This window comes from Myotis brandtii, unplaced genomic scaffold (assembly GCF_000412655.1).
Source record: "Myotis brandtii unplaced genomic scaffold, ASM41265v1 scaffold59, whole genome shotgun sequence".
NCBI classification, from domain to species: Eukaryota; Metazoa; Chordata; class Mammalia; order Chiroptera; family Vespertilionidae; genus Myotis; species Myotis brandtii.
In genome coordinates this window covers 1,924,064-1,944,701 of record NW_005370223.1, presented here as the reverse complement: position 1 = coordinate 1,944,701, position 20,638 = coordinate 1,924,064, and the positions used below count along the sequence as shown (strand labels likewise).

The window sequence follows — 20,638 nt, the reverse complement described above, 5'->3', positions numbered from 1 at the left end:
CACTGTGATACAAATGACCTTGGACCACAGCACCCCATCCAAACTTGGCTCAGCACTAATCTGCAGGGAGCTACTCCAGAGGAGAGGGCGTCATGGCTGGAATGCAATGGACCGGCTACAGCGCAGGCTTTCCAACAGGGAGCTGCCAGTCCTGGGCCTGGGGCAGGTGTATAGGGGGATGGGGGCGGGGGGGCTGCAGAGGAGCATTCCCGCCAGGTCGTGCATCCCTGGGCCTAGGCACATAGGTGTGAGGACCTCCTTGGGTTTGCACTTATGCACCAGCTATTTTCACACAAATTTTCAACTCAAATGCTCCCCTACTTCCCCAGACCTTTTTATTATAATCCTTTCAAAATAATTACTTCATGGCTGGGCTTCGCGGTCCATGAAGAACATGAGAACTTGTGTGTGAAGCAAACATGCATGAATGCATGTGTGTCTGTGTGTCTGTTAGGGGAGGAAAGGATCCATAGTTCTCATCGGATTAGCAAAGGGATCCAAGATCCCAAAAAGATCTCAGGTAAGAAACAAAACTGCTCATTCCCTATAGTGGACCATTTGAAATAGGAAAAGCTCAGGTGTACCCAACTAGCTAAAAATAACTTTTAACTTCAAGCAGATACATTAAGTCCATGAGGTGAAAGTATGATGCAACCAGGACTGTCTTTTTAAAAATGTAAATGAACCGCCGAACCGGTTTGGCTCAGTGGATAGAGCGTCGGCCTTCGGACTGAAGGGTCCCAGGTTCGATTCCGGTCAAGGGCATGTACCTTGGTTGCGGGCGCATCCCCAGTGCGGGGGCGTGCAGGAGGCAGCTGATGGATCTTTCTCTCTCATCAATGTTTCTAACTTTCTATCCCTCTCCCTTCCTCTCTGTAAAAAAACCAATAAAATATATTTTTTTAAAAAATGTAAATGAACCATCTCACTTCTCTGCAAAAAATCCTCCCATGACCTCCGACTACCCTTCGCACCCACAATCCTGAGTGGCCTACAAGCCCTGCAGGTTTCCGTCTGTGCCTAACTCTGACCACTCACAGCTTCCCCAGGCCTGCTAAGCTCCAGCCCCCCTGGCCTGGAACACGCCGAACGTTTCCTAGCTGCGGACCACTGAGCTCATTCTCTGTCTGGCTCCCACCCCGCTGTGGCACGCTCAGATCCTCCTCTGCATGCAGGTTTTGGATGACGCACCCTGCCTCCAGCCTCCCCTCACGCACAAGCGAAAGCAGCCACCCAGTCACTATCACCTCACATGGTCCTAACACTTAAGCCACATCGGACTTTTCTGATGATTGGTTTAACAGTGCGTTGGCTGCAGATGTCCTCCCTCTGCAGGGCCCTCCTGACTGGCAGAGCGGCTCCTGGGCTGTCTGCCCATCACAGCCTCGGGCAAAGCAGCGCCTGCCCACGGGGCACTGAACGAAGGTCCGGAATGACCACTAAGTTCAAAGGGATTTACCTTTGATCCCTGAACACTGAAAGAAAAACAGGCAACCTTGAGCGGAAGGTCCATCATTAGGGTCCTTATGCAGAAGATTACATTTTCTGAAGTTAAAGTAATTTATTTGATGTCTTATTTAGGCAAGATAAAGCCAATGTCTATAGTTCTGAAGATCTGTGTTAAATCCATTGAGGTGATATTTGGACTAGAAATCAAATAAAAATAAGACAGCCAGTATTTATATAAAATACTGATCACTAAACTGTAGTTCAAATCAGGGCTCTTTGTCTAAAGACTCCCTTGCCCAAGTTCTTTCCCATTCATAACACTGAGATCGCTGGACTTTTCAGTCCTCCTCGATGCCGAGGAGACCAATGTGCTCCTAGGATACACCTGAGCTGCACTAGAGAAGAGAAACAGGAAGATGCTTAACCCATTGTCCACCATAAGCGTCTATAGACGCAAGCGGCGGACCTTCCCCACACGCCACACGCGTCTATAAAAAAAAAAAAAAAGTTTTCCCTAAGTGGCAGCAGCCCTGACCAACTTTAAAATCATTTTTGTGAGAATTTTCAGCTGAAAATATTCAATAACACCTGAATTGTAATATATTTATTTTTGTAATATTCATTGCAAATTGATTTTTTAAATTCAAAATATCGTGGCGGGTGGGGATGGTTTCCGTTTTGGACGTGTGGTGGTTAACTGGTTAGAGAAAAGCAAGCCACAATCCCTATGTCAAGTCCTGTGTACAGTAGAGACACAGCATAAGAAGGGGCAAGTGGAGCTAAAACGGTTCACATGTACCAGGATGTTGACTGTCACCAGTACTTGATTTTGTGGCAAAGATTTTAATAAAAAATTTATATTAGGAACACCAAGAAGTAAAAAGCGATAGTTTTTTTCCTATAGAATGGTAAGCAAAACTGCTATGATAATATGCAGGGGAAAAAAACTTTTTAAGTAGCATATACTTTAAAATCCAATGGGTAACTCACCAAAAACCATTCTCCATAAGGCTGGATGAGGTCGAGTAAATGGACCTGCAGGGGTAACATTACAGGGTTAGAACGAACTCATTTCAGAAACAAGACTAGACAGTAAAAGGCCCTTTACTTAAGTTTTTTTTTCTGACAGATACTTTGAGGTCCAAGTCTAGGTTGACATGATTCATCCACATTGTAACAACTATTGCCATACACATAACAGGCACCAAGTCTCCTCACGTTGTGTGTGTTTTGGTTTTTTCTTTGGAACTCAGGTCATCATTTCCCAGGGAAACAATGTTATAACAGTAAGTAGGTTACCTGTAAGTCTAAGTCATACAGATTGTACCTTAACAAGTGAAAGCTCCCTTCTCACAGGAGTGTGTGTGTGTGTGTGTGTGTGTGTGAGTCAGGGTGGGGGCGCACTGACTTATTCTGAAAATGAAAGAGAAAAGACAAATACTATGCTTTGAAAATAAGTGAGGTGAGTAGTGAAACTGAAAATAAACTCCGAGCACTGGACTGTGCAGGCTTTTAAGATCATGAACTGGGGTAACAATAGCTTTTACCTGGCAACTCAGTTTCCATACACCAATGCAGATCACGTTCAATGAAAAGTTTCACAAGATGAAACGTACTATAAGTGATACACAACACTTTCTCTTCTATTTTATTTCATTTTAAAAAAAAAGGTAGAAGGCAAGCAAGCTGGTTTCACCAGAGTGATTTACGACCAACTGAAGGGTTACACTCGCAAATGTTGAACACTGTTCTAATGGGCACCCGACCTGCCCGGAGCTGCCCGCGCCTTTGGACAGCCTTCCTACACTTGGAGAATTTCCAGCGTTATGCGTCCCGCGTCTCCCGGGGAGATGCCAGAACTTGCTGCCCAGGATTCTTTATAACTAGGGCCTGGTTCTTCAGTCGCACCCATGCCAGGCTTGGCCTCAGAGCTGGCGGTAGAAGAGGTGACTATGCACAGCCCTCCTCTCCTCCCTCTGGTGCTGGCTAGAGTGGTGGGAGGTGGCACTCCTCACACTGCTGACTGTGGCATGAGGTTCCATTACAGTTCACTGCAGAAGTGACAATGGGACAGACTACAGCCTAAGCTCACTGGGGTTTCCTCATTAGACCAGCTCTGCGTGACATGCCAGTTCTAGAAGCTTCCCTGGGAACTTGTTTCCCAGCCTCTACAATTCCTCAAGCCAGCCAATATCCGTTAACAGGCTTTTAAATCAGCACAGTCAGCTTCTGTTGCTTGCAACCGGGATCCTGTCTGAGGCAAATATTTACACTATAGTTTTTATTCTGGAACTCATTCTAAAATCCCTCTCTTCTTACACAGGCTAAATTAAAACATATATGAACTGCTTTCTTCTGATGTATCAAGTTCACATTAGGAAAATCTGTTACAAGTGTCCCCACTATCCAATTCTCAGTTCCTGAGTATAGATGGTGAGAATTCAGAAAGTACATTAGCTTTGTGAGAGACTTTGCTTTCTCCAAATTAATCTGGTGCCCGAGTTTTGGATGGCAAGTAGTGAGAGCTCAGAGAGGGAGAGATACCTATAGTCTTTTTAATCATCTGCTCCTCTCTCAGAAAAGCACAATGAAGCAGAGAAGCCTGAATCCCCTTTTAGGTAACATAACATGGTTAACTTTCACATGCCATTGGAAAACCGACAGCTAATATTGCCATCTTTTAAGTAATTTTCTCTTCACTCTTCACTGATTTTGAGTTGATGTCTCTTGACTTGTCACCATGAATGAATGATCTCCGTATTATGATGGCTATCTGGCTTGAAATATACCAGTACTTCATCCATGCCACTGAATTAACCTCTCATAACAGGGGACCCCAGCTTTCTCTATGGTTTCCTCTTACAAGGTCCAACTCTATACTTTACTTGGCTTGCAATAGAATTCCATGCCCAATCAACACTCCAAATCATGTTGTTGTTTTTCCTCAAGAGCAATCACAATGTTAATTTATAATAGTCAGCAGTACTTTCTGAGCACTCACTGAGTACCAGGCTGAAGCCTGAGACACCCCCACGTTTTCTCTTAGTTCTCCTAACAGCTGGGTACCATCACCCCCATTTTACAGATAAGACAGTGAGCCCCAAAGAACTTGTCCAGGGTCACACAGCTCACAGGACTCCCCTTGGTCTGAGAGCACAGAGTACTTCTCTATCAACTCTATCAGGAGGAGTGGAGAGCCTGAGCCAGGACTGTCTCAGGGTCAGGAGAGCAAGGCGGGAGAAGCAAGCTGCTGGGAGCTGTTGAGGTCCTGCAGTGTGGAACTGATGCGCAAGGTCAAGAAGAGCTGCAAGGATGGGGCAATGCCAGGCAGCTGATGGGAGTTCCCTCACATCAACTAGTAGAAAGGCCCCGAAGTCCTCTTCCACCTGCCATTGCTGTAAGAGAAGCCTCTGGAAAGCAGACACCGCCCCGGCTTATCTGACCCTAAGCAGCTGTTCCAAAGTGAGAGGACAGACAGGTGCTTGAGAACCTGGGAGCCGAGGGGCCTTCCAGCTCGCTTAACCTACACACAACTGCTTCAGCCCCAGGGTACTTCCCTCTGTTACTCTGTGATTCCCTGTGACAGGCCCACGCTGTTCCAGGACCTGGAAAGAGAATTTTCATTTTATTGCAGTGCTGTTTGTTTGTTTTTAAGCCTTGACTTATCCCTAATTGATCTGTTTCCTTTTTTTCTAGGTTTCCCACTTACACATCATAATATCACATCACAATGTTTCTCAAAAAAGACAACTTTTAAAAAGGACCTATCAGCTTTGCAAACTGAAATGCACTGGATCTGAAAAGGCTTAGGAAGGTGGGTTTCAGAAGAGACAGAGTACAAGGTGCTCTGTCCCGAACCAGGTTGGAGGGAACCAACTGTGCCATTTACCGAACACAGGTGAGAGGAAGCCCTGGCGCAGGTAGGTGAGCCTCAGCAGCCAACTTCAAAGCTGCCCCCTTCTGAGAAGTGCACTTTAGTAACATTATTCACTGAGAGAACCACCTTCACCATCAGACAGTAATTACTAAAATACCATTATACTTTTTAAAAACCAAAAAGGAGGCTGGCATTTTTCTATAGCACAAGCCTTGGTATTTATGCTCACTGGGTCACCCACGCTTGGCTACTCCATGCAAGCCGCCTTCTTAAAGCCCTGCTTTCCGCAGCATCGTCTGCCTAGGAGGGTTAGTACCACCGCAGCCTCCTCTGAACATGTGCTTTCCTCAAGGCTTCCGCACAGACCTCATCTCCCAACAAGCTATGCACAAGTGTGCCTGGAGGAGCCTGGAGCCCAGCAGGTCTCTTCTCCGTGCCCAGGCGGCGCAAACAGGGAAGGCACTGGGTGTGGGAAGAAAGAGGCCTGTTTTGCTCTGGATTCTGGTTTCTTACCAGGCTCATTTCAAACCACATGTTTTCTCTTCTTCGGCAGGCCCTGCATCCCGAGTACAAACTTGTAATCAGATGTTCAGAGCAAGTTGAATTTCAAAAGACATAGAAACACAATGTCTTCATCATGAGAAGAGGAGCCTTTCAAAAACGACCTTAGAAATTAGAAAGAAGGCCACTGCTTGTCTTGCCAGCAACCGTTATACCTACAACTAAGTTTAAGGGACCAAACCCTCAGGAGGTATAATTCTTTAAACAAAAACTAGAAGTTACACTTTTGTCCTCAGACCCTTTTAGTCTGCTTCTTCCCTTGTTCTTTTTTTCAGCTTTATTGAGGTATAATTGATAAAACTGGAAGATATTTGCTTAAGATTAAAGTTTAAATGTCTCTAAGAAACAAGAAAAGTAAATAAAAGTGTCCCTATGTATATTTTCAACCTAAGGAAAAAAAACTTAATGAGAAAAAGTAGTGAGCAGTGGGCAGAGAATGAGGAGATAAGAACTTGGGGAAAAAAAAAATTAGAAGCCGTGAACCTTCTGGATCACCTTCAAATCTCAGGGATGTAATTGGCACCACGCTGAGCTCAGAGAAGCCAAATGAGCCTGAAGGACAAACAGAATGATAAAATCAGGAAAATCAGGAAATACTACTTCATTCTAATCAGAATACCTTACAGAAGTGCTGAGGGCTGTTTGTCTTGCAGATAAGTCAAGGGGAAAGGAGGGCTAATGCTGTGAATCTTTTTGCTGACAGATTCGTTACTTAATTCAACATCGATCCTTTGAGGGCCAGGCACTGGGGTGCAGAGCAGGCTTGGGTGCTTTGGGAGGGGGTGGAAGAGGAACAGTTCAAGGAAGTCTTCAGAAGCCAGAAAAGTCCACCAGACAGTTATCTGCTGAAAGACATCTCAAAGCCAACTGGAGACTGAAATAGGTTTCTAAATTTCACTCCCCTGATAGCGATATGATTACACTCAATTATAAAATTACACTTATATTTGAGTGTCAGTTGCTGTAATGAGATGATGGAAGTAGCATTTAAAACAAACAAACGAACCAGATTTAAGGGAACCAAAGGAGAACGGGAGAGAAGTCGGCAGGAGACCAGACCATCCTTCCCGTCAACCTGGGTTGGTACCTCCGGCCTGTGGACAGGGCTGAAGGAAGGAACTGGAGAGCCTCGCCTCTTACTCATCCTGTTGACTGACAAAGGATTTGTTGAGGATCCATTCCTCTCCCATGTGCCTCTGCTGAACTCCAAGCCGAAGGAGGTAATCCTTTCTTTTATTCTTTCCGTCGTAAGAGCTACTGAAGATCTACTGTGAGCTACTCCTCTGGGCACCATAAGTTCGTGTCCTCAGGTCTCCTTGGAAAGAGGCTCCTCGCCCAACCCTAGGCAAGGAGGACTGAGGGCGAGTGTGCTGGAGGCTTTCTAGAAAAGGTTTCTTCACTCTTAAAAACACAGGAAGAGAGGACGTCGTCTTCTGCTGGACCCTGTCAGGACCTGCGTCTGGCGCAGAGCAGCTCCCTCAAGATCATCAGGGCGAAAGCACAGGCTGGGACCAACGTGCTGGAGATGGTGGGAAACGGAGAGGTCCCCGAGCCGCTGAAACAGCCAGCCCTGGAACCACTCTACCGGGGAACTGCTGGCGATGTACGGAAGGCAACATTTTTCTTATTCTTTAAGCCATTTTGAAATGGGTTTCCTATTACCTGCGGCCCAAAACACTCTGTTATAAAACCCTATGGAGAATGTCAAGGGCTTCTTTGTTATTCAGAGTCTGCACAAAAAAATCACAGGGCTCCCTTCCCGTAGGAGTTGACCGATTCTACCACACAGATAGCATGTATAACTCACACACATGAGCCACATGGACGCAATCATATGTAGGCCTCTACTCAAGCATGCAGGGCAGCCTTTACTGGGTCAAGGATAAATGCATTTGAAGTTGCCAAAACAGAACCATTCTGTGAATGCCATCCACTGCAGGCACTGCCCCAAAGTGTCTTTCAAGGAGAAGACAAATGTTGGGCTTTCTCTCTCCATTCATTTCACTACTTAATTTGAGAATACGTGCCAAGGGTGGGGAGAATGGAGAATAGATGACAAGACTGGAGCAAGAAGGGGCATAAATATTCCACTCAGAGAAGCAGCTGTCTGGCACGTGGCTCCTGGGCGGCCTGAAGTCGGCTGGCTCTGGGAGGGGACAGCCACACAGCTCAGGAGCACCCTTCCCAGTGGCCTGGCTTCCCCGTCAACTCCAAGGCACCTCCCAAAGCCACCCCTAACTTAAACACAGTCGATTACATTCCTTAGTTGAGAATCCATTCCTCTCTCATGTGCCTAACACCCCATCCTGCATATGAAGATTACCGAACTGCCATTGTCCTTTCCCTGGTCTATCTGAGACCTTGTTTGGGGATGTTCTACCTCCAGGTGAGTGTTGTGTGTGAGCATGCGCCCAGAGGTGGCGGGGGAAGGAAAGGCAGGAAGAGAGTAGGAAAGGGAGAAAGTATGCAGGTTTGGATCGATCTGCTGGCCTCTGCTGGTCTTGGAGGATGTTGCCAACACAGGAGTATGGCCACATCTGCCTTCTGCAGGACCCAGGGCACACAGCCTAAGACCACACTCCTGGGAAAAGAAAGCCAGAGACTGATAGAGAGGAAGAGAAGCAGAGGGAGACAGGAACATAGGGGAAGACAGAGAGAAAACACCTCACAGAGAACCAGATAGGAGAAACGACCAGAGCAATGCTGAGTACAGGAAAACACGTGAGCCGGGCCAGATCACCAGGCTGACATCAAGTAGCCCCGGGCCAGATCACCAGGCTGACATCAAGTAGCCGTGACCTCTTGGGGGAATGACAGCTATGGGTGCAGCCTTCTCAGCTGTGAACCGAGCAGGCTGAACTAGGCGAGCCATAGGGGATCTCCCCTCGTTGTATGTGTATGTACCACAAAGTCCCCACATCCAGGATAAGAAAAGCATAAAACAAACTTAACTTTTATCTTTCCATAAAGAAAACGAAAGCACAGCTCCACATGGGAGACTGGGCAGGTTGAGTGGGCTCTGAATATCAGAAGACTTTATTAGCAAATAGAGGAAAAACCAGAAGAAATCACAAAATGTTACCTCCAATAGATTTTAGCCCCCAACCTTCAGGGCCTTTGGTACCTTAAGAAAAACATCTGCTAGTGAAGCCCCAAACCCAGCTCCCACTAAAGCTTCATGGATGGGTGGCTGTAACATCATGGCTATTGAGTTGGCAGACTTCCAAAATGGCTCTGAGATCTTAGATCAAAAAGCCTTAAGAAATAGCAATTCAAAAAAAAAAAAAAGAAAGAAACCTTCAAAGTGTGAAGAAGTAACCCTTAAGAACTAAGCAACAAATTAACACAGAGCCAGAGAAAGCAGGAGACTTGAAGAACAGACCTGACACTTCCGGACGGATCGGTTTCCTGAGCATGTACTCTGCTGATTGACTTAAAGGAGTGGGACTGGGCACAGGTGAGATAAGAAACAGAAACAGAGGACACAGGCCAGTAAGGGTCCTGGCAGCCACTGATGATAAGCAAGCAGCAGGCCTTCACAGGACACAGAAGATAAGAGGGCTTCGGGGAGGAGTGGCAGTCACCACCACCACCTGAACTGTCACCTACTCGCCTTCCCTTGGGGCTTTGGTGGCAGCTGGCCTTGTGTTGGTTTCCCACCTGAGACGAGTCTTATAATCTTCTTGCACTGGGCTGTATTCTTAAGCTGCCTTTGTATGAAAAGGCCAGGTTCCTGAGCTCAGGGGGACTACCTGGTGGTTCCAGTGTGTGTGAAATGACGTATATTGCAGGTGGCCACTTAGCTGGCACTACAACATGGCACCCTTGAAAGAGGCCAGGCTACACAATGTCCAAACGATCTAACCCTAAAATTCTGAGACTTTGTGCGTTGGAGGTGAGAAGGAAAAGAAGCTGGCAAATAGCCAAGCAGCTGATTGACATCAGGTTCTTTTCCTAGAAAGTGAATCCCACAGCAAGGTCAATTCATTCCATATCATGGACGTCTTATCATCCTGCCCCAATAATTACGCACATCAGAACCACCCCCCCCCCCCCCCCCCCCCCCCCCCCCCCCCCCGGTTGTCATAGAAAGGCCCAACTATGTTTACAATGTGCACAAGACATGCAGGTGTTAATGTGTGTGTCCCTCCAAATTCTGATGTTGAAATCCTAACTCCGAAGACTGCTAGACTTCCTAGAGACTGAACCAGAGTTACCTGACGGGAACGCTGGCTATTCTTTAAGACAAGAAGGACCCCAAAGGTGATTCAGAGATTATTCAGGCTGGGCTGTCACTTCCATCATAGGCTCAGAGTGCAAAGGTCATGGAGAGGAAGGGAGAGGGGGGCAGCCTTCACCTTGGTTTCCCAGGGCAAGCACTGAGGCAAAAAGAATTATTCTTAAACCTTAAGACTTCTTGATCTAAGATCTCACAGAATTGGCCTTCCTAGGTGCTGGACTAGCTTCGCACCCATCACCCCTCCCTTCTTTCTCATTCTCCTTTGGAACAGGAATGTCTATCCTCTGCCTGTCCCACTATAGTGTTATAGAATAGCAAGAAGCTAGGGAAATCCCAGGACAAAGGAATAGGGCAACTGAGACAGATAGTTCAACAGCAGTTTGCAGCCATCTAGTAAATCCTATCTTCCCTAAACCAGGGACACTTAAGAGTAAATGGTTTGCACTTCTCCTCCCCAACCAGAGGGTAAATAGCTTAAATCACCCTACTCAGGGATACAGTTACAGAAATCAAACTAGTGCCATTTGCCAACCACACCAAGGACAGACAAATTAAGAGAATAAATCTCATTTTGGTCCATCAGCATAAAGCTGATGAATATTCTATTGATCTGCCCCTAAGACCTCCCCTAAACACCCAGCCTTTAAAATCCCTGAAAATGAAGGCCCCAGTGCACTCTTCTTTCAAGGAACATGTCCATGCCATCCCCTCCCCCCTCTTCTTCCCCCACAGGCACGTATCCCCTAACCTCTAAGGGATCCCATGAGACTTGCAACCAGGGGAGCAATGGGCAGCAGACAGCTCGTCCAGGGCTAACCCCCTGAACCTGTCTCCACGGCCCCCTTTTCTCTGACTTCCCCGTGAGCCAAGGCAGCCCGGCCCAAGCTCTCCTGTGGTTTCCTCTATGCCCTTCCTTGTGTCCCTGCCCTAAGTATGTTTTTGCTGCTGTCAATAAATTCCTGCTTGCTTTTCTATACTTTGTCTCTTGATTGAAATCTTTCCTTCAAGAAGACAAAAACCTATGTCTCCTCGTCTCGGAAGCACATAACGTACCCGGTTTCAGGTTCACAGCCAGAGAGAAATTGTGCTTCAGGATAAATCCTCTGTGAAGCCCCCTAGTCCAGTGATGGCGAACCTTTTGAGCTCGGCGTGTCAGCATTTTGAAAAACCCTAACTTAACTCTGGTGCCGTGTCACATATAGAAATTGTTTGATATTTGCAACCATAGTAAAACAAAGACTTATATTTTTGAAATTTATTTTATATATTTAAATGCCATTTAACAAAGAAAAATAAACCAAAAAAATGAGTTCGCGTGTCACCTCTGACACGCGTGTCATAGGTTCGCCATCACTGCCCTAGTCTATAGTATTCTGTTAGCATAGTCTGCACTGAGAAAGACAGCAGAATCTCACTGAAAAAAATATTTAATCTAAAAGCTTGAGCGGCTGGAGTTCAACTCTACAATGACTTCGCTATCTACAACAGTGCATTCCCTAAAGGATTCAGTCATGGCTTAATGGCTGGATTATCATGCTGCCAGCAAAAAACCTCGAGTGCTGCACAAAATAAGCAAAAATACAGAACAAAATTCCACTGCCACCCTCCCGAAAAGCCTGAAGGCTTTGCCATGGGTGATACTGTGATTTATAATAAATATATATTTGGAACAGGATCTGTGTCCCTGTTTTTGACACAGAGCTCCTAAAACCCTTGGAATTTCCTAAGTAATGAGGGCAATAAAGTCTCTTGTTCTGTTAATGAGGCGACTTTCGGAAAGCACCAGAGGGTGGGGCTGGTTGCCAGTGGAGCCAACCAGGTGATTAGAGGGTTGGAACTCTCAGTCCCACTCCCAGACCTAGTCCAGGGGAGAGGAGCTGGAGATGAACTCCGATCACCAATGTCAACGATTTGATCAATCCAATCACCAATGTCAATGTTTTGATCAATCGTGCCTACGTGACAGAACCTCCAGAAAACCCCGTGAGGATGGGGCTGGAGAGCTTCTGGGCCATGACCTAGCATAGAGGCCAGGAAAGCGTTGCTCCTGGAGAAGGCACGGAAGCGCCTGGCCCTCCCCACGTACTCTGACCACATGCTTCACGCATCTTCATTTGGCTGCTCATGAACAGCCTTTGTAATAAACTGACAGGTTCAATGAGTAAACTGGCTTCCTGAGTCCTGTGAGCCTTTCGAGCAAATCAATGGAACCCAAGGAGGAGGTTATGGGAACCTCTGATTTACAGCCATTCTAGGAAGAAGTGCAGGTACCAACCTAAACTTGCAACTGGCCTCTGAAGTGGGGTCTGAGCACTTAACCTGTGGAACTGACACTCTCGCTGGGTAGACAGTATCAGAATGGAGGTGAATGGAGGACATCCAGCTGGTGTCGGAGCACTGCTTGTTGGCGGAGGCACGCCACCACCCAGCACATACACACTGGGATGGGTACTAGACTCCTATTACTATGGTGCATTTCCACGCAGCAATCAGTACCATTCATAACAAGCTTCTCATATCACGCATTACATTCTACTGGATAAACAGAATAGAGACGAAACAATTTAAATATTTAAAACATGAATGAGGCTTATGGAGCATAACTCATAAGAAAGACTGGATTTCAAATTACCATAACTGTAAAAGAAATAGGAAATAGAAAGTGAGCATTTAAAAATGGTTACAGAGAAAAATATCCTAGGAAGAAGGTGATGAAGGGGAATAAGGAAAATGAAAGTGATTTGTAAGGGACAGTTCAGAGGAAAGAATGAATCTTAAGGATGCAGAATACCAAACTAGTTCTTTAAACAATGTTTTTGCCTCACTCTATAAACGTGATAGGGAGTAAAATTCATGGTAATGTCTTTTTTGCCTGCTGATGAAAATTCATATCCAAACATATAATCAGCAAAGTTTAGTGTGATAAAAGATCACTATGCCAACAATTTATTAAGTAATACTCATTACAGCACTGACCCTGTCCTGAGCAAAAAGGAGTAACTGAATAATTGAGCATTTACGACTGGGCTGATAATAAAAATAACAGAAACAAGAACAGCAGCTGACATTCACTGAGAGGTTGCAATCTGTCATTCACTCTTCAGAGAGCTTAACAGGCATTGACTGAATTAATTCTTACAACAGTACCTACCTGTTACCTCCATTTTGTAGAGTAATAAACTGACAGGTTCATTTAGTGAGTAATCTGGTTTCCTGAGTCCTTAATGTGGCTACAGAGCTAGGAAGTAGCAGAATGGGCAGTCTGCCTCCAGAGCCTGTGCCTCAATCATTACACAAAACTCTGATTATTTTTTATTCCACCTTTAAGTTTCATCTTCTAGATGGCTTACAGCTAAAAAATACCAAAAGGGCACAAGGCATAGGAGAAATGTGATAAGCAGTATATCACTTACCGTTGGGGAAAGCTAATACACTGATGATAAGAAAGAAGAAAATAACAGAGAGGATACCCCGCCAGATGTTGTCTTCTGGGACAGAGTCATCCCTGAAAACAGAAAAAGAACACTGAGTATTCATTTTCAGATCTAAACCTAGAGGAAGTCAGAGTTCCATGCTATAACAACCGGGGGATTGCTAAAATTTATTTTACTGAGCAAAGTCACTATGCACACTACATACTACTCATTATCATTTCCTAAAATAATTCAATCTCATAATAAAGTCCAGTTCTTGTAAGAAAGGCACCTGGCAACCTTACACACCAAGACACATTCTGTTCAGACAGTTGAGAATCACTCTTTAAAAAAAAAACAAAAAACACAAAATACCCAGGATGTCGAAAGGTAAGGTTTATTTTGGAGAAATGCCTTTTGGTTTCAAGAATAACTAAAGATGACCTTCATGATATAGACTGTGGCAAAGAAACTTTCCAGGAATCAGAAAGAAAGCAAAAGATTATGAGGAAGGCATAATGCAATGAACTATATACTCAATCCTTATAAGTGAGCAATTAACTATCTAAGGGATGAATGAAAGGGGGGGGGGGCGTGGAATAAAAAGAAGGCACCAGTAAAAAAACGTTAAAAGAGAAAACAAAACACAAGATTTAAAATCACACCAGACAACAAAAAATTATAATGAAAAGAGATGAGCTTCCTCCGTGTCATGCTTGGTCATTTCTGGTTTATTATTGTATTCATCGCCTCTATAACTCCAGTAGCTGAAATGACTCCATTTGTTGGTTTATATGTTGTCTGCCTTCCCTGTATAAAGTAACCTCCTAAAGGCAGGGAATTATTCATTTGTTGTATCCTTGGAGTCTGGCACATAGTAGGCCCCTCAAGCAGATATTAATGGACTAATTATTGATAGGGAGAAAACTTATTGTGTAAAACAAAGTAAAAATTCTCAAATGAAAATTTTCTTAATATCGATGGAGAAGAATTAGGTTTTGAGAGTTTACATTTAAAAAAAAAGAAGAATAAGAAGAGCCCAACCGGCCAGTGTGGCTCAGTGATTGAGCATCAACCTATGAAGCAGGAGGGCACGGTTTGGTGCTGGTCAGGGCACATGCCTGGGTTGCAGGGTTGCAGGCTCAATCCCCAGTAGAGGGTGTGCAGCCAGTTAATGATTCTCTCTCATCATTGATGCTTCTATCTCTCTCTCCCTCTTGCCTCCTCTCTGAAATCAATAATATATATATATATATCATAATACATATATATATTTTATATATATAATATATACACACACACACACACACACACACACAGAGAAGAGTCTAGTAACATATTTGGGGCTCAAGAGAAGCAAACAAAAGAGGAGAGGGAAAAGAGAACTATAAGATAGTAAGGTTTTCTGAATTATTGGTAATTACTGAGAAGCTTGGGAAAGGGAAGTTCAGCGATTCAGTTTAAAAATATACAGGATGAGTAGACAGAGAATGAGAGAAAAAGAGTGGAAGGAGATATTTTAGAGATAATGAGATATGGCAATAAATTTAAAAATGATTATAAAAAGCTGAGTTTACAAAAAGTTGAGTTTACTAGTATATGGGGAAGGGCTGCAGTGAAAAAACTTTCAAAAGACAAATATTAAATTAAGATTAAACATCACTAAAGGAAAAAAATGTCAAAAATATCTTAGAAGAAAACAAAATTAGCATAAAAAATTTAGAACATCAGAATACATGAAGAGGTATGGAATGAACCAATATTACCTAATTACCTAATTAAAGACAGGTCCTGGGATGTTGTTTTATAATGCAAATATCAACTTCTGTTTATAGTAAGTTTCTGCACTCTATTTAATAATTTCCAGACTTACAACAGGACTGAACATAAGGTACTAAAATAAAGAGATCATACAGGTAATAATGTCTCTTAGATCTTCATATGGCCAAACAGCACTAACACTGATGCTGGACAAACAAGGCTTGACTGTTAAGTTCATATAGATCTGATTACAAAACCAAACTGGCGAACCAGACAGACTTCCTCCTGCAGAGAAATGCAGTCCTACATTAATGGGCACTCTAAGGACTTCACATCTGTTCAGAAGTTATGAGCGCAGGCCTAAGAATGCCAGCCTGATGAGAATGCCAGCCAGAAGATGACTAGGTTACTTGTGAGGCCCTCTGGCTTAAGGAGGGAAGCCAAATCCAATTCCCAGGTACATCAGCTTGTACTGAAGGATGGCTACACACAGGGAGTGGGGAGACACAGCGTCCTCCTTCAGACCAGCATCACACTACTGATACTGGTAATGATGAAGACAATAATAATAGCTCTTCTTTATCAAGCATCTGCTGTGTGCCAGGCACTGAACAGCAGTTTATAAACATTATCTTCAACTGTCAAACTCATTTACAAAATGGGGTATGAACCAAAATTTTCTATAGTTAATTATGAAAAGCAACTTAGCTGCAAAGGCCACAAGACCACATCGGTGACTCCAGAAAACCCAATTAGGGGATAGGAACTAGTTAGCTCTGAACATCCGCCATATCTCCACCACACTCAGAATGCTAGCTGTGCATGATAGCTCTCTTAATCTTATCAGCCGAAAAGGGGGAATAATCAGAATCTGCATTTTACAGATGGGACCTGGCTCCAAAGTTCAAGTTTTCTCCCCTGTAGGAGGCTTGCGGCCAGAATGCCTGGGCCAGAATTCTGGCTTCAACACTCATCAGCCTGTGTGACCTTGGGCAGATTACCCAACCTCTCTGTGCCCTGGTGTCCTCCCCTGTATATCAAGGATAATGATAGTCCCACCTCACAGGGTTGTTGTAAGGATAAACTAACTGACCACATGCACAGTATTTAGAGCCCGGCACAGAGGAAGTGCCAGCTATTAGTTCACAATGTCTGAATGCTCTTCATTTACGTCTGCTTCCTCCCTCACGTGGCTAATGCCTAGCTGTGGGGTAGGTATTATTCTGGGGGCTAAGAAGACAAAAATGAACAGACACTGTCCTTATTCTTGAGAGAATCACAAACAAAAGGGACAATGAGACATAAAACTAAATGATTATCTTAGCCAGCTTTACCCTGTCCATCTCCTTAGTCCCATGTCAAGGAGAAACCTAGCTTGGACAAGTTGAAATCCCTTGGACACAGCAAGCTGCAGGGAGGCAACCTCTCCCGGGTGATTGACAGTGCCTGTTGGACCAGGGCTGACTCCACCGTTCTAGTGCCAGGTGCCTCTTCAGGAGAGGTGGGCTGCTGTGAATGGGAGTTAGTCGATTCTGTGTTTTCAAATCTAAAGTTGGAGTTTTTGAAACCAAGGCTATTCAACATTTTCAAGGTTACCAGCCTCTGTAAGCAGAGTAATTACTATACTCTGAGCTTGAGACAAAGGTTCTCCTTGCCCCACTTTGGCAGAACAAACTTTTTGACACATGTTCAAGCATTTAATTTATAGAAATACTCTAAAAGGTAGCAGAATGAGCTTTTGTAAACCGTGGGGAGAATGATTCAATAGCATCTGGCTTTATTTTTAATGACAGTGATAGGGACAGGACATTTAAATGCTATGATTTAACAGTGAGTTGGCCTAGTTGCTATTTAACAAAAGTACTTGACAAATCCAAACTTGTCTCAGACTTCTGCATGACATGTCTAATCCGTCCCAATCCCAAATTCTTGCTGTGCCTCTGGAGCATGTGACATGCCCCAGGTACTGTGGTTCACACTGGTAATATGACACACCGAAAATGTTCTCTGATACTATGACAGCCCGAACGTATTCTCTCCTATTCTCTTACACTACTAGTCTTTGAAAAATAAACTTGAAGACATTTTTAAAGTTTTACAGAATTGCAGTGAACAGTCATCCAACTAAAATCTGGTACAAAAAGAATCTGGTATCAGAGATAATCATCACAAAAGAGAACAGAATAAATAATTTTCATTTAAGAAGTCACAACTTTCCATCTTTTTTAAAAATATATTTGTATTGATTTCAGAGAGGAAGGGAGAGGGAGAGAGAGAGACAGAAACATCAATGATGAGCGAGAATCATTGATAGGCTGCCTCATGCACACCCCCGACTGGGGATGAAGCCAGCAACCTGGGCATGTGCCCTTGACCAGAATTGAACCTGGGACCCTTCATTCCACAGGCCCATGCTGTATTCGCTGAGCCAAACTGGCTAAGACTCAATCTTTTTTTAACCAATATAAAAGTTTATTTAACAAAAGCGTAATGTGAAAATGTACGCGACTCGATTTCTATACTGCAGGAAAACAGGTGCTGTGGATGGGGGACTGGAAGCAGCTGATTTCTCTGGTGAACAGGCCATTCTTCACCCCCGTTCCAAGCTGTCTAACATGCTGATACTACTTCCTCGTATTACCACCATTCCAATCCTCTGTTGCCCACTAGTTGCCATCTCTACACACCGATCTATCACAAGTTTCATAAAGGGATCAAATCTCCGCAATATTCCTTGATATTTCTGCCACCATTTAATTTCAAGGATAACTGCTTGTCCATAAATTTATTAACTAGGGAGAGTGAGCTTTGCTCGTGTTGTCCACTCAGCGAGCTCAAAGACACCTCCAAACGAGTGCTTTCCATTTTTATGGAGGAAGATAGAGCTATTACTGCAATGTCCCACCTTGAAGGCCGATGAATCATTACGAAACATGAATAAGATATAGTAATTACTAATTGTATTAATGGTGCTTATGATTTCACATAAGGAAAGATTTATTACTAGTTCTTCAGTGTGTGATTTCTGTCTCTTTATGAAATTAGTGAAAGAGATAAAATTATCATTTTTAGAAAAGGCCATAGTTTGAGATTTAAATTATGCCTTTACTTTTGACAAGCTGTTAAAATTCATATTTATTTCTTATATGTTCACTGCTGCAATTTATCAACTGTTTTGGCAGAATATGCTGTAAAAGGGAAATTCCAGAAGAATGTGACTTCCTGTATCAGAAAAGAGGAAGGGAGACCTATTCTGAAGGGGTCTAGAATAATCCTATCTAATAAAGAGGGAATATGCTAATTGATCCTCACACCATCGCAAAGATGGCGGCACCCAAAGCCAATAAGGAGGGAATATGCTAATTGACTGCCTCGCCCTCAAAGATGGCGGCACCCACAGCCACAAGATGGCGGAGCCCAGTCCCCTCAGCCCCGCCTGGGGGCTGGCCGGAGTCCCCTAGTCCCCTCAGCCCCCACAGCCGCCCAGGGCCGCCCGAGGCTCAGGTAACCAGGCCGAGGCTGGCGCTGCCGGCAGTGGCAGCAGCAGGTGTGATGGGGCGTCGCCTTCTCCTGATCGCCTGGTCACCTCCCGCCCCTGAGGGCTCCCGGACTGTGAGAGGGGGCAGGCCGGGCTGAGGGACCCCCCCCCCCTTCCAGGGCATGAATTTTCATGCACCGGGCCTCTAGTATTAAAGATAAAAGATTGAAGCAAACTAGTCATTCTTGTTTCTATTTAAAAATATATATATAATTGCCAACCCACATATGAGATGAAGTTAAAATGAATCAGGCAGGTGTATTATCTAAGCAAAGCAATGTCCATTTTTCCAATGCCTTTATCCTTTTTCTCAACTGGAGAACATACTACATCCTCAATCACCGGAAAAAAAAAAAATTTAGAAGGTATTAGCATACAATAAAATGATTTAATGATAACAACAGCTAATATTGCACTTACTATTTGCACTGTGCTAAACACAGATTATCTAAAAATAAAAATAAAATAAAAAATAATTGAATCCCCATGACAGACAATCCTGAAGTATTACTAGGTATTTTTTTTTTTTTTTACACACAGATAAGGAAACTGAAGCTTGGCAAAATTAAGTGGCCACGAAGCTATTAAGGTGTAAAATCAGTTAACAAGATGAAATATTTGAGGGTAACCATAATTAGGACAAGACTGCTTTCTCTCCAAAGCTAGAAATGTGCTCCTGGACACTTATTGATTTTAGAGGCAGGGAGAGGGAGAGGTTGGACACTGTGAGAAGGTCTGGTCTTACCCCACAGCACAGCATTAGCAGAGGATATTACAATAACAGTAGCTGCATCTTCAATCATTTAGAGTGACTGTCACATATGCTTTAAAGCTTTAGGTTGATTCATGCAAAGAAACACTTCACAAAATAAAAATCAAGAGTCAAAAGAATTATGGCGGTCAAGAACAAGTATAATGTGGGAAGAGAGTATTAGTTTTATGAAAATCTGCAATGATTCCCAAGGGAGGTACCATTGGCACTTGTGTTGCATATACACACACATGTACACACATGGGTGTGTGTAGAGGACAATTAATTCTTTGTTGTTCAATGCTGTCCCATGTTGTAATACATTCAGCATTCTCCTTTTTTTAAATTGAATTTAGAGAGAGGAAGGGAGGAGTGGGGAGAAAGAGAGGAGAGAGAAAGAGAGAGACAGAGAGAGGAAGACAGAGAGAAATGTGGCTATGAGAGAGAAACTTCCATCAGTTGCCTCCTGTACATGCCTCAACCGGATATGGAACCCGAAACCTGGGTGTGTGCCCTGACCAGAAATCAAACCCGCCACCTTTCAGTGTCCAGGAGAATGCTCCAATCACCTGAGCCACACCAGCCAGGCAGTGAGCATTCTTACCCCACGCCCACAAAATACCAGTACTCTCAAAGCTTGTGATCACTGCACATTTTCTGCTGACCTAGACTGAGAACAATCCATTGTTGGATTCAAATGTTGGAAGAGAAGTAACTGACATGAACTGTGCATCCTGCACCAGATACTCTGCTAAGCACATTCACACATACTCATTCAGCCTTGATAACCCCATATGAGGTGTGAATCTTATCCCCATTTTACAGGTGTGAATCCTGGGGCTTAGAGAAAGGTTAAGTAACTTAAGAACACATAGTTTTTGCCCGACCAGTGTGGCTCAGTGGTTGAGTAACGCCCTAAGAACCAGGTCATGGTTCCATTCCCAACCAGTGTAGGGTGTGCAGGAGCCAGCTGATCAAAGATTCTCTCTCATCACTGATGTTTCTATCTCTCTCTCCTGCTCCCTTCCTCTCTAAATATCAATAATAT

The 20,638-nt window shown here is 44.0% G+C and overlaps 1 protein-coding gene across 10 annotated transcripts in view; it reads right to left on the bottom strand.

The window, feature by feature from the left end:
* PTDSS1 (phosphatidylserine synthase 1) overlaps window positions 1-20,638 on the bottom strand; it is a 59,870-nt gene that overhangs the window by 37,645 nt on the left and 1,587 nt on the right. Inside the window, exons 2-5 of one of the 10 annotated variants that reach the window (XM_014550222.1) lie at window positions 13,541-13,632; window positions 6,371-6,439; window positions 4,977-5,054; window positions 2,440-2,484 (exon numbers count right to left, since the gene is read on the bottom strand). In XM_014550222.1, the coding sequence (XP_014405708.1) occupies window positions 2,440-2,484; window positions 4,977-5,054; window positions 6,371-6,439; window positions 13,541-13,632 (284 nt within the window). Of the gene's footprint in view, window positions 1-2,439; window positions 2,485-4,976; window positions 5,074-6,370; window positions 6,440-13,540; window positions 13,633-20,638 lie in introns of those variants that run through there. The other 9 variants (XM_005879249.2, XM_014550223.1, XM_005879250.2 and 6 more) reach the window with 9 other exon arrangements.